This window comes from Toxotes jaculatrix, chromosome 2 (assembly GCF_017976425.1).
Source record: "Toxotes jaculatrix isolate fToxJac2 chromosome 2, fToxJac2.pri, whole genome shotgun sequence".
NCBI lineage: Eukaryota > Metazoa > Chordata > Actinopteri > Toxotidae > Toxotes > Toxotes jaculatrix.
Genome location: NC_054395.1, coordinates 8,186,550 through 8,199,111, shown reverse-complemented (window position 1 = coordinate 8,199,111; position 12,562 = coordinate 8,186,550). Strand labels below are relative to the sequence as shown.

The 12,562-nt window shown below is 40.4% G+C and overlaps 1 protein-coding gene across 1 annotated transcript in view; it reads left to right on the top strand.

Moving 5' to 3' along the window:
* LOC121192792 (plexin-A1-like) overlaps positions 1 to 12,562 on the top strand; it is a 205,640-nt gene that overhangs the window by 77,865 nt on the left and 115,213 nt on the right. Inside the window, exon 4 of the mRNA XM_041054679.1 lies at positions 11,957 to 12,057. Coding sequence (XP_040910613.1) covers positions 11,957 to 12,057 — 101 coding nt within the window. The remainder of the gene's footprint in view (positions 1 to 11,956; positions 12,058 to 12,562) is intronic.

The following is a 12,562-nucleotide window of genomic DNA, read 5'->3' as shown; positions in this document are numbered from 1 at the left end:
ATATTGTTGAGTACGAAAAGATGCGATGAGTATCAGGACATTTCCTAAAAACATTAATATACAAAAAAGGAAAACAATAGTTTGATCATGAAAAGCATTTACAGATCTTTGTTGCCAAGTCAGTACATGTTTTTCCCCATACACACCTCATCTGCAGAGTAAAAAGTACAATAAAATCTTGCAGTCCTGGAACCTTGGTGTTGTTATCCTGAACTGCCTTCATTCATGAGAGTTTGATACTAGTTTGTCAGAGTTCAGCTGTGGTTGCTCCTCCACTTTCTCTTCTCTTTCCTTTACCTGCACAGCTCTCTTATCTCCTAACAGTTAATGACCATGATGTGATAACCTTCAGTGAGACTCCCCAGTACGTAGACAGTAACTGCCATGTGAGTGCTGTGTAATTTACCAGCGATTAAGCATAATTGACTTCCATGTGTCTGAATGAGCACAAAGAGGAAGTGGAGTGTAATTGATACAAATGGACGTCGTCTGTGTTGATGTGACCGGGGAAATAAAGCCCTTCAATCATGGATGGCGGTCCAGGAAGCTGGAATGTACTGTACAGGGAGATACATAAGCAAATATTCAAGTAGAGGGAGTCCACCTATGCAAACACATACACACTAATTTAGGAAACACACACTCTGAAACATATTACACATACAAGCATAAAAAGAAAAAGTTGGATCTGACTCTGATTCTGAAATGATTCACATTTACAAGTAGGTTTCAATTGTAACATTAACCAAACTAGAAGCTGTGGAATATATCCTAAATTCACAACACTGCAAACAGTAGAATAAAGCGGAATTTCTGGATCATGACTAGAGTAATATAATGATATTACAGTACTGTAATGTCAGCAATATTACAAAATGTAATAGCAAGGTCAAGTCTCAGCTAAACAGACACTGAGAGTGTCTGGAAGAGAAACTTGAGCTTTGAGAAACCTTCAGAATCATATATGTTTGCAAAAAATAGGGAGCTGTCAACAGAGACTGTAAGACCTAAGCGATGATATCACTTAGAATGACAGCACTGTACCAGCAACTGGGCCTGTGTCCAACAAGTATCTCTGTTTTAGCCAGCAGTGCTCAGCAGCTGCTCAGCAGGATGAAAAAAGCTCCATAGAAAGCCCATGCTGGGAGTGTTTGCAGATTTTCCCTTTTAACTCCTGTCATCTGCATTAAAGATGAGTGCTATTGCCACCAGAAAGTCTTTTTCAATTATTAAAGCTGGTGTTTTATTTTTGATGAGCACTGATATGTCCTCTACATGTCTGTGCATGTCAGTGCAGTGACTATGGGAGGTCTTCTGACAGGGAGAAGCCTGGTAGGAACCATAATGCTTTTCTGCTCAGAGTAGATTAAGAATATGATCAGGAATCTAGGTGATACAGTTTCTTTCTTTCTTGTCTTTAGACATAGACATTTTGAGAAATAGATCTATTCACTTTCTAGCAGAGTTAGATAAAAAGATTGATACCACTCTCATATCAAATATTAAGTGAGAGCCAGCAGGCAATTAACATAGCTTAGCATAAAGATTGATACACACTAGAATGTTGTGGCTCATCAGTAAATTTCATCAAGACTAAAGACATGTTTGCTAGAGTTGCTGATAGGGACATTTTATGCTAAGCTAACTTGCTTACGGACATAAAAGTGGTATTGATTTTCTCAGCTAACTCTCAGCAATAAAGCAAATAAGCATATTTTCCAAAATGTCTTTTTGTTTCAAAAGTTTCCAGTAGGATTCAAACTGAGAGATTTAGATTTATACAGTGGCTGCTCCAGTACCAGAGCATTTTTGCCTCAGACCTGTGCTATGATGGCCATTGTTGTTTTAAATTTTATCTTTTAACTGTGTAATTTTGTTCCTGTAAAAATCAGAATCACACTATTCGACAGAGTAAGCAAGGGAAAATGATCGTCACTTTGGACAGCAGAGATAATGGCCTTTCACTTCAACACTGACCAAATTCATAGTCCAGTCAGAGAATGAAACAGAATATAAGAGACAGAGCAATGGTGAGAGTTGAGGAGGTGGGAAAATATAATTGGTTTGCAGGATATGCTCTGTTCCTTTCTCCAACTCTTCCTGCCTCATCTTTTCAATATTCTTAGGGGTCCTCACTTCTGTCTCTCTCAGATGGAGTGAGTTTGTGGAGTAAGTGCTCATCCTGTAGCGGCTTCAGACAGCATAGAATAGAATAGAATAAGGATCTTTCCTCTATTGCTGAATGTGAACTTGTGTTCCAGACAGTACAGGACCAGAGGGTGTGCAGACCCTCCCAAGCCTGCTGATGAGGACCGTCTTCCTAGCCAGAGGCTGTCTGGACTCTAGATAATGTATCGTGGTATAAGGTCGCTGGCCAGGCCCAGGGGTGAATAAACTTCTGCTTTTTTTAAGTCAAAAAAAGTACCCAAAACAAAAAAATGTTTTTTACTCTGGTCTGTAGACAGAAGTTGTGCCAAGTGCAAGAAGGTCCTGCAATGATGAAGGTTCTGCGATTAAATGGAAAAAGCGAAGGGTTTTCAGGAGTGAAGTGTGTCACTTAACTTACAGCTGCAGACATGGGTAAAAAACTTTGTCTCCAATCTTTTATAAAGATTATTGTAACAAACAATTAATATTTCAACATTAGCAAGATGTGAACTTATGATCACTAATCTCAGTCAGGTGCAGGGTAGTTGCATACAGTGATCATGTGGTATCATTGTGGTATCTTATACTGAGCAGAAAAGAATTTTTGAGAGGACGGCAAAAATGAGCATTTGTGTCTAAATTTGGTATTGTGAGACCAAAACAATGAGCTGATAGACACTAAAATAAAAGAACACTGATGGACCTCACAGTCAGGTGACATGTAAATAATTAACAGCTCTGACAGATGTTAAAATTTATCAAAGTTTTTGGGGTTTAAAAAAAAGACTGTTCAAGGAAGTGATGCCCCTCACTCCTCTTGTGCTTGTCGCTTTGGCTCACAGACTTGTGGTCTTCTGGAGTCTGGTCTGCAGAACAGTAGGACCCTTCTCACCATGTCACTTGAACTCCTGTCATATACATAGACTCTATGAAGGGAGCTGTACCTTCACCCTGTTTGTTCTCTTCCTCCCCTCTCCGTCTCTCCATTCCTTTCTCCTTGTTGAATAATAGAAATGCCAAGTGATGAGAGCTCAAACATCAAAAAGCCCATTTCCCAGCTTGACAGAGCAATTTACCTTTTCCCATATTCACTCACACACGTAATTAAAAGTGGTGGATTGGACTGCAGCGTATAGACTGCGTATCTGTATAGCAGCAGTGACTCACATGTAAGCGTCCACACACACACATAGAGTGAAAACATAAAACTGTCCAATTCACTGCGAGAGAAGAGTTTTCGATTAGCGAGCGATGGATTTATACATGGCCCTCTTTGTGTCTCTGCTATACACACACAGCCACACTCACGTGCACAGTTTATCTATGCTCTCTCGCTCTGTGTCTTTGCATGCCTCTAGCTGGTGGTCCATCGCTTTCTGTTCAGTGATATCACATCATTTTTGTGCTCATTAAAAATGAACACTGGCACTAAATCAATTTTATCATTGCTGTTGTTTCCTCATTACATCTTCAAATTGTCCCGATTTAATAAAAACAGCAGGGTAGGAGGGATTTTTCATCCTGTCAGTACCCTCCGTTGTTGACGTCACTGATGTGCCTGTGGTTGACATCACCTAAGTGCTTTGAAGTAAATGACTAAGTGGATTACATCTCATGATATATTGATTTCTACTGTACCATCCCCCAAATTACACACTTATCATATAATTACCAGTCTTGCTTCTAAAGTGAGGTGAAGCTTTCTATTTACCTATTTCCCCTTATTATAGCATTTTCAGTCATTTCATTACTTATATTTTATTTTGCGTCTGTTTTTTAGGATTTGTAATCCTCTTCTTCTTGTAATTTACTGGATTTTCAGTGCGGATTTGTGGCCAAGCTCAGCCTCTGATCTTTTCCCTGCCTTAGCACCACCACCAGATTTCCACTACTGGACTCACAGGGCAAGGTCAAACCTCTCTGCTTGTAAAACAGCTTCGTAAGGTGACCCGTTGGCAGCCAATAGCTTCGCCCCTGCCTCCATGAGGTCCACTCAGACAGTGGCATAATGGTCTGATGATGTACCTCCGTGTATTGATTTAGGTACAGTACAGAAATGTACTGAGCTGTACTGTACTGCACAGTGAAGAAACCCTACCCCTGGCACCACATCAGAGAGGGTTCATATTCAATTCACTCAGCATTTACTCCATTTGGAGGTCAGGGAGAAAAGACTGCCGTGTGCTCCTTTTAAAACAGTTTCTTTGGTGTTTGTCCAACTTTGAAGTTGCTAAAAAATGTTAGTGAAGACAGGGACAGGGAGAGTAATGAGGAAAGGATACAGAAATCTAATGGAAGTGCCCTTGGCCCCGTCAGCTAATTGGTGAGTTGTGTTTTGTGGTGGCATGTCTTAGCAGTTGTTTTGCGTGGGCAAGCTGAAATTATACTGACAGGATTGTTAAGACTATTGCTCAAAGACAGTGTCATTTCAAGCAGGAGACAACTGTGAATATCATTTCTGAAATGTCTCTGAGCAAGACATTGAAGTCCTTCAGGGCTGCTGCTGTCTAAAGTTGAAGTTTAATACTTGACTTTTAATGACCTCTGGCCTCCTTAAACATTTTTCTGCATAAACCAAAATGAGTGGTGGCTCCAAAGTAGATGTAAAGAGTCGCTCTGGAGGGAAAAGGCTCTATGGTTGGCTTTTTCTGAAACAGAGAAAAGCTGTTTCTTTAGTTGACAACAGTAGAGGAAGTGTTGCAAGAAGTGTTGATAGCAGTTCTTGCTTCTGTGCTCATTAGCAGTCTGTGTGGAGCACATTGGATGTGTTGTGGGGTTTTCCTGTGAGGGTTTGAGTGCTGGACATGGTGGTAGTCAATTTAAAAACTGGAGAGTGCACAACACACTGCCTCTGCACAAAATCCAGTTCAGGCAATTAGTGTTGAATTTCCAAAGCATCTGATATCTATATTTTATTGTTATTTCAAAGATATATAATAAATTTTATTATATATTATTGCATTGCAAAGGTTGAGATGGCAAATAACTGAAAATAATTCATAATGGCTTCTTAAATATTAGATTTTATTGTGCTGTGTCATCATTATATGAATCATATTTGTACTGTGCTGTCAAAAGTCTTTTAATAACATGACTGTTTTAAATTTAACATTGCACTAGCATATTTTTGGATGACATGATACTGTATCTTTGTACTTTCCTTATTTACACTCAAATACACGCACACACACACACCTACTCCAGCTATCTGTCTGTCTGTCTGTCTGCCTGTCTGTCTGTCTGTCTGTCAGGGCAGAGAGCTGAGTGATCGGCTGATCAGAATGTGATTTGTGAGACAATCAAAGAGACAGACAGCAAGACTGTGACTGAGAGGAACAGCATGACTCAGGTTTGAGCACAGAAATGGGCTAAAGTTGGTTTGTGAAAGAACTGTACTGAGTGACTGTGTGTGTGTGTATTACATCTTTTGTATATGTACCCTTGTAATTTTGAATGTATGTGTAAAGTACCATGAATGTACATATCTGCACATATCTGCAGTTAAGAGGACATGTTTATATGTCAACTCTGTATAAAGGCATAGTTTGGGGAAATAAGCTTATTTGCTTTCAAGAGTTCGATGACAGTATTGGTACCACCCTTGTTGTGAACAGCTGGCTTGGCTCAGTTCAAAGGTAAAACATCTGCACCTCTAAAGCTCAATAACTGAACGTAATACAACGTTATGTCCTATTTGTTAAATCCTTAGAAAAACGTTTGCTTATTACCATGAAGTTGTCAGGTACCCACTGGAAACTTCAGGAACTCACTGCTCCTTGCCAAGAAATAGTCCCACACATAACCCCACACATTATAAAAAGACATTTCAGATACAAGCTGGTGATTACAGAGCTTATGAATACAAGAATTTTACTTTCACTGGATAATATGAGAGAGAGATTCTCTCTTTACAAGCGTCTATATGTCTCCTCTGTTTCTCCACTCTACGTCTGTTTCTTCCATGTTTTTTTTCTGTTGGTGTTTACCTGTGATCTATGGCCTCATTTGCTGTGTTTTTCTGTCTGTCCAGCCAAATTCAAGACAGATGAGAGCATAACACAGACAGAAATGAAGGGATGGACAGGGACCTGGACAGACAAATAAATAAATAAAAGAACATTTTGAAAAAACAGAAATGCCTCTGAGAGGAAAACGTGTGTCTTATTAGAACCTCTAATAATTTGCGTGCCAAGAATAATGTGTATTTATGTCATGTGTGTACCATCTAGCGTTCATTGTTTCAGTGTGTGTGTGTGTACTTGTGTGCTGTGTGCATGTTTGTGCGATTATGCATATGTGTGAGCACCCTTGTGTTCACTGAATTGTAATTTACAGCTGCATGTTAAAGTTCATAGAGTTTATTAACTTACATATGCGGAGCATCTTTATGAGCAAATACCTCTGCGTCAGCGCATGTATGTTGCTGCAAATTGCAAATCTGCGTGCGTTTTGGTGCTGGCAACGTGTGTGTTTGTATGGCAGCCTTAAAATCCGGCTTGCTGGCAGAATAAGCCATCCATCAACCTATTGTGTAGTGATAGCGCCTTATATCCCCCCCACATATTATACAGATGGGACAATTACAGCTGAGCCTATAGCAGCAACTAGCTGGGACCACACGGGCCCCATATGTGGAATGAAACATCAGTCGCAATTACAGTTGCGTGTCTTTCTCATCCATCCTTCCCTGCATTCCTAATCTCGACCCCCCCTCCTTCCACCCACACCCCCTTCTTTCCTCTCATCTGCTACTAGGCAAATTAAGAGCCTCTCTATCATGACCCAAATGAGAGAGGCTCATTTGTAGCTGTTATTTATTTGTAATAACCCAAACACACACGCACACACACACCCAGTCATCTCCTCCGCTCTGCTTCTTTCCTCCACTCTGGAAACATGACAAAAAAAGAAAAAGCATCTGATTCCCACTAGAAGGTCTATTTTTTGGTCCACAAACACTGTCCATTATTAGTTTGAAGACTAAAATGAATGTTTGAAGTGTACATTTTTCCTCTGTGATCTCATTCTTTCTACCTTCATGTACCTCTCCTCCTTATGGTCCTGTCCTTTCCACCCTCCTCCCTCCACTGTCCACAGATGAATGTGTTTCCCTCTGCAGCAGCAAATAGGCCAGGGATGAAAATGCCATATTTAATAGAACTAGGTGATTCTCACTTACTTACTGTCTCTCACACACACACAAACGCACACGCTCCCCAGCCACCTCAGTAAGACAAAGAGTCTTTGGCTGAGCATCTCTCGTTTCCCATCCCATTATCTGTTTTCTAAAACTCAATAATTGAACTGTTCTGTTGGAATACATCATCCGCCCCACTATCACAAAACCCCATTGAATAAACTTCTCTCTCTGGCTATTGTGCTTGAGCATGACATGTTTTTTTTTTTCCTCCTCCCTCTATCAGATAGGCTGTATTACTAGCATGGTATTTGTCCAGGCGCAAGTAATGACTACAATTTGTTGCTATTTGGTGTCCTGTAAGAGGCCTGTGCCTGGTAATGGTAGCATTATAATACTTATCAGACACAGGTTACTATTATCATGCTATGAATCTGCCATAAGCTATTGTGTCCAACTGTACGTCATAGTGACACAGAAGGAGGAGATGTACAGTCTGAGGATGAAATAGGGGGCTGTGCTGTTTGCATGGAAGCTGTTCAGGGATGTAGCTTGAAATAGCATCAATATCCCTACTGCAAATGCAAAAAAGAAACAGGCACTCAGATATATTATTACTAGTGGCCCATGTTAATAAAGTTAAAACACTGTCATAACCACATCAGTCAGTGAGAAGTCAGTGTCATTCTCTCTTTACATCCCAGCACTGGAGTTCTTTTACTTGTACTGGAATCACTTTGCTAATATGGCAGAGCTCCCAGGCTGGTGAAAGGTTTTGGCTGCGACGCTGTTGTTTGTTCATGACAAAAATGAGAGTTTCCAGCCGTGCTAGCGGCCCTGTGAGGCTGTAGGTAAGCACCGCTGTGCTTTGAGCTAAATAATAATGACAGCATGCTAACACGCTCACAGTGACAACACTAGCATGCTAATGTTAGGCAGGTATTATGTTACCATGTCACCAAAGCTGCTGCACTTCATCCTGAGTGAAACAAATGCTTTCATAGCAATGCATCCATGAGACATTTTGCTGAAAACAACAAATGTTACCCTCATGGTGGGGGAAGATTCAGGGAGTCAGGATTCATGACGATCCATGTAATAGGTTGTTGAAATGTTTCAGTCTAGAGTAAAGAACATAATAGAATAAAATTGAGTTGCAAGAAAATTTTGCTTCTTGCTTTAGACTTTGAACTGCACCACATACACTGATGCATATACACCCAGCCATTAATTATATGTTGTTATAGTTCCTCGGTTTGCAGATAGAGTGTGCTTTCTGTGTTGTTTCATCTCTACAAGTTAGTGATCTGATGTTGTGGACAAAGTGTACGTACAATTAATTCTAAAAAAAAAAACTGAGTCTTTCACATCAGAAGATAAACTTGAGTTGCACCACAACAAACCGATCGAACTCACCACACCACAAACTGAATGAAAAATTCTGCCTCAAATGTTACGTTTAGATACAAACTGATTACAGGAGCCACAACTGGATCCCAGCAGGCAGCTCTGCAGGAGGGTGGCAGCAGTGGGAGTCATCTGATGAAAGGAGGAGCTTGGGAAGTGAAGGTTTCTGTAAGAGGAGCAATAGAAAATGTAGAAACTGATGAGTTTTCAAATGTAAAATGCCACAGTGTTCACTAATACTCTGACTGGATGAGAGACATAAGATGGTACTAAAGGATACTGGACATTTCTGAGCTATATAGTGACGTGAACACCAACACATACACTTGTGTCTGTTTAATCATGCAGCAGTTGTTTGGGCAAAAGGCATGAAAAGAACCTGATTTACTGTTTGAAGATTGAGAAGTTAAAAAAAAAGGTACATGAAGGTAGAGTCTCCTCTTTGAAGGTTTCCACGCTGCTGCGCCTGCAGCTTCCATTAGAATTCACCCTCACCACCTTCCAGCTCACCTGGTGTGCCCCCTGCCTCTGCAGCATTATTGATGTCGTACTTCACCTGACTGAGGCAGCTGAAGGTGTGTGCGCCTGCATGTGCTCATGCATGTGAACTTGTCCTGAGTGGTCAGCACTGTATTTAAGTATTTAACAACTGCCCCAGAAAACGTGTTTCAAACTCTCAGTTTGCTTCAAATAGTCATTTTTTTTCCTCAGGTGTGTGTTTGTGTGGATGAGTGTGTTTGCCTAAAGCAGTTTCCTGTCTGCCAATCTGCCTGTCACAGGCAAACAGCAGCCAGCAAGCTTAGGTAAAACATACAGATGCTGATACTGTATACTGGAGATTTTGGAGATTTGAGAGTGAGCAGAGTAAAACCTCAGTATGCACAGGCATGATTAAAGCATTTCAACATGTTCTTTTAAAGGATAATTCTGTGACTTTAGAGTATTCTACAACCTGGGTGAAATTCAAGATAACATGTGCTTCCTGATAATCGTGCAGGCAGATGGCAGATGGTGAAACTGCAAACAGCAGCAGAAAACGTGTCGTTTTAATGATAACTGTGGACTTCTTAAATGGTTATTCACTGTGTCCCAAGATGCTCAGAATCTATTTTTTTTTTTTTTTTTGGTAGCAGTATAGGAGACAGGTAAATTTGGACAGCATTGTTTGATGTCCTTGTTAATACCCAAGTTCTCTGGTTTCCCCAAAGAGATTATTAAAGTTTCATCTTATCTTAGTCATGCAGACTCACAGATGGCAGCCGGTAGAGATTTAGCAGACAAAAGGAGTAATCCTCGATGTTTATCTGAATGGTGTTAAGTACAATAGCATATTCTTTGCAAGGAATTCACAGGCATTAAGCTAAGGTAGTCCTCTTATGTTCTAATGAGGGGTAATGCAGAAACCTGTCAGCCATGTGTAAGATTCTGTTTAAAAAAAAAAAAAAAAGAGTGAATGAAGGTCAAGTCATTCCTATCTGCTCACTTTTCATTCCAGCACTGCGGCTGCCATTTTCAGTGCATGATTCTGATGATGATTTGTAGTTCTAGACCGCTGTAAGGTCACATAAAGAGCATATGTTCTTATTTACTTAAAATCAAAGCTGAATATTGGCAGGATGCCATGCATGTGAATGTGTAAAAGTAAAGTCAGCCTGACAGAATGGGTTCTTTGCTGCAGAAGAGACTTCAAAAGGGAAGTTCTGCATTTTTTAATGCATATCCATAAATTTGGGGATCTACAGGGGACAGATTAAGAAACTGGGAAAAATTGATGCTGAGATATCTTAAGTTTTAGCCCTGAGTGTAGGTTAAGCTCGGAAAATCCTGGAACCTACAATTCCCACGTCAAATTGATTTTTTGTTTTCTTTAAGTTACACCTTCCCTGCTTGGCAAATGCCCAGTCTTTCAAACTCCATGCCCCTTTTTTGTAACACAGACTTTTAATTAACACTACTAAAGAGTCTACAGCCACCAGCAGCTCTGTTAGGCTGTATTTACTTTAGACCTTGAGCTAAATGCTAACAAGCTCGTGCAAATTACAATGCAAACATGCTGATGTTTAGCAGATTTAATGTTTACCATGTTCACCATCTTTAGTTTAGCGTGTTAGCATGCTAATATTTGATAATCAGCACTAAACTCAGAGTACATGAGGCTGATTGGAGTGTCATTAGTTTTACAGATATTTAACCAAAGTATTGGGCATATTGAAACACCGAGGGCTAGATGAAACACTGGGGAATCACCAAAGTTTTTCCAGTTCATCCTGTAGTGAATATGAATGGAAGGAGGAAAAATCAGGAAATCACCTAAATCAGTAGGCTGCATCCTTTAGGGAAACTTGAATGTTTGTACAAGAGTTTATGGCAGACCATGTAATAGTTGTTGAGATAATATGGTCTGGACCAAAGTCATGTACTGACCAGCTGACATTGCCATCCATAGGGTCATGCTGCTAGCATGGCTAAAAATGTGTAGTGTCAAGTCAAAATAACCCTGAGGACATCGCAAGATGAGTAGTACCCCTCATTACAAGTGAAATGATCTTGATGTGTAAAACCTGTTCATTTCATTTCCTTTGTAATCCACAGCAAATCCTTTCTAAACAACAAGGGAGACATCATCAATACATGTCTGAGGAATCACATGGAAACAGGAAAAGGGATATGCACAGATGTTAATGTTAATCTGGCATCCTGTCATATGTGAATTTATACATGATGGAAAGTAAGTGAGTAAATATAAGGTCCAGACTGTTTTAATCTGAAAAGGCGTTCTCCAGACATTTAGGATTGTGTTCAGATTCCTGTTCCCGTCAGAGTTCTGTGTAATTTACTTTTTTGAGATCGTCTTTAGTATCTCTCAAAATAAACTGCTTTCTTGCGTATTTTTTTGATCCATTGGAGAACTGTGGGCAGCACACAGTATATTACAGAGAGATGTTTGTCAGAGGGTGTAATCTTAACCCATGTGTGTGTTTACATGTGTTTAAACCTCGACTTTTCCCCCTCTGACTCGCCTTGTATGCAGTGGTGAGGAGATGTAAGCAGCACCTCCAGAGCTGTTTATCTCTGATAGTCACAGTGGGCTTGTTCCTTTAATCTCATGTTCCAGGCACAGGACACCTCCGGTAGATCCTGTTTATACTAGGCCTATACTATGGTATAAGCTCTTTGAAGGGGGTGTACACAGGGTTTGTGTGCAGCATTAACCAGGTGTGTGTATTTGCGTGTTCTCTGTGTGTGTGTGTATGTATTTTCCAGGTTACACGTGTACCAGTGGAGAGCTGTGAGCAGTACACCTCCTGTGGAGCCTGTCTGGGATCAGGAGACCCTCACTGTGGCTGGTGTGTGCTGCACAATGTGTAAGTGCATATACCGTTCACTATGTTGTCTCCATGCAGTAATTTCAGTGGCCACATTGAGTGATTGCTCTGCAGTTAATTATAATCTGCTACTGTGATGGACAGAGTTGAGGAAATCCCGTCAATTCCATTTTATTAGTCATATTTACATTCACAGTAACCAGTAAATTATATAGAGCTGTTTGGCACTATATTTGTGTCTGTGATTTAACACACCAAATGCCACAATTAGCTGCCTGTAAGGGCCCAAAATCCCCAAAAGTCACAGAAAGTTGAAAATTCATATTTTTTAACTCCACATTTATCTTTGCATGTGGCCAATCACCACGTAAAGTGGTTGTGCTTGATGAGTTATTAGTTTCAGCTGCAAGTTGCAAAGATCACAGGACACAGCAGCACCAATTCCAACATGGGAAAGATGTGGGGGTTAGGGCTTCAGATGTTGTTCAACTACCTAGCGAGCTCTTAATTTGGCTCATGCTGACCACTTTACACTCCCAATCAG